This window comes from Primulina huaijiensis, unplaced genomic scaffold, assembly GCF_012295235.1.
Source record: "Primulina huaijiensis isolate GDHJ02 unplaced genomic scaffold, ASM1229523v2 scaffold42959, whole genome shotgun sequence".
Taxonomy (NCBI): domain Eukaryota; kingdom Viridiplantae; phylum Streptophyta; class Magnoliopsida; order Lamiales; family Gesneriaceae; genus Primulina; species Primulina huaijiensis.
This window is the reverse complement of record NW_027360362.1, coordinates 1599-3356: the sequence shown is the minus strand read 5'-3', so window position 1 is coordinate 3356 and position 1758 is coordinate 1599. Positions and strand designations below refer to the sequence as shown.

At 43.5% G+C, this 1758-nt stretch overlaps 1 protein-coding gene across 1 annotated transcript; it reads left to right on the top strand.

The window, feature by feature from the left end:
* Positions 1-620: 620 nt before the first annotated feature.
* On the top strand, positions 621-1088 carry LOC140969883 (uncharacterized). The gene is made up of 2 exons (XM_073431403.1): positions 621-819; positions 931-1088. Exons 1-2 carry the CDS (start codon positions 621-623, stop codon positions 1086-1088), a joined length of 357 nt encoding a protein of 118 aa, XP_073287504.1.
* Positions 1089-1758: the final 670 nt, after the last annotated feature.

The following is a 1758-nucleotide window of genomic DNA, read 5'->3' as shown; positions in this document are numbered from 1 at the left end:
ATTTTGTTTCATTGTCATGCTGGTCCGGCCGGAGGCCATTTTGGGCAACTAGAACTGCGTAAAAATTCCTCCGGTCTTGTTTTTATTATCCTACTTTGTTTAAGGATGAGCATGAATATGTTACAAAATGACCAAATTGTCAGCGCACAGGTAATATCTCTAGGAGACATGAACTGCCCCTCAATAGTATTTTAGTGTTTGAGATATTTGATGTGGAGGGTATAGATTTCATGGGTCCGTTCCCAATTTTTTTTGGGAACAAGTATATTTTGGTGGCTGTAGATTACGTGTTTAAGTGGGTGGAGGCACTTGCATGCAAAACTAATGACTCTAGGATTGTTGTTCAATTTCTCACGAAGCATATTTTCTCACGTTTTGGCACACCTTGAACCATTATTAGCGATGGGTTGTAATCGTCAATTTGACAGTCTGTTGGCTAAGTATGGGGTCCGACATAAGGTGTCCACACCTTATCATCCTCAAACTAGTGGCCAAGTCGAGGTATTGAACAGAGAACTTAAACGCATTTAGAAGACTGTCGGTGCTTCAAGGAAAGAATGGTCTAGAAAACTCAACGATGCACTTTGGGCTTACCGCACTGCTTTTAAACCCCCATTGGCATGTCTCCTTTTAGATTATTGTATGGGAAGTCGTGTCATTTACCCGTAGAACTTGAACATAAGGCGTATTGGGCTACTAAATCCTTGAATTTTGATGCTAAAGTCACAGATGACGAGAGAGTGCTTGAACTGAATGAATTGGATGAGTTTAGGTTGGATGCTTACGAGAACGCCAAGCTTTACAAGGAGAAAAGCAAACGTTGGCATGATCAGAACATCGTCCATCGAGAATTTGTGGTGGGACAGCTGGTACTATTATACAATTCTCGACTGAAGTTGATGCCAGGCTAGTTGCGTTCACGGTGGTCAGGACCATACACCATCACGCAAGTTTTCCCTTACAGGACAGTGGAGATCACTAGTGAAGCAGCTAGTGCATTCAAGGTGAATGGGCATAGGCTGAAGGTTTACCATGGTGGTACTATGCCCGATGAGCCAACTACCGTGGATCTGCAGGATCCAAATTGAATAAGGGAATACAGTCGGGCTATAGACTATAAATTTAGTGCTTGCTGGGAGGCAACCCAGTGTTTAGTTTTATTTTTCTTTCATCTTTATTTTAGTTTTCTCTCATTTTATTTTATGCATAGCTCTTGAGCTAATCTCAGTGAGTGGTGGTGCATGTAGGTTATTTACTAATGGTAGGATTTCTCAAGTGTGGGGGGATTCTATTGTGACCAGCGGACTGAGAACGTCAAATAGGCCAGGGAAGTCTCTGTACAATTCTTGCATCTTGGGTGCTTGGTCGAGTTTCAATTTTGATATGTAGATTTATAGAATTGTTATTTCCTGGCTTCAACGTATGTGTTTGGTTCGAAGTGTGTGTAGGGTACCAAAAAAAAAGGTGTCCGGATCACTAGACGGACCCCCTCACGGGGGCCGTGTCAAAGTATTCCTGACCTGCCATTTCCAGAGTCTACACGGACCCGGTTCTGGACCAATACATGGGGTCCGTGTTAACCACTTCCAAATTGGCCCTTTTCACGCATATACCCGGACCAGTACACGGACCTGACTACGGGGTCCGTGTCTTCTATTTTTGACAGCTTTATCAGCTACAAAACGCGACTTCAAACCCCCAAACCCCCAAATCCCTAAACCCCCTTTTCGAAAAAGGTCACTTTTCGTCGTCCCTCAC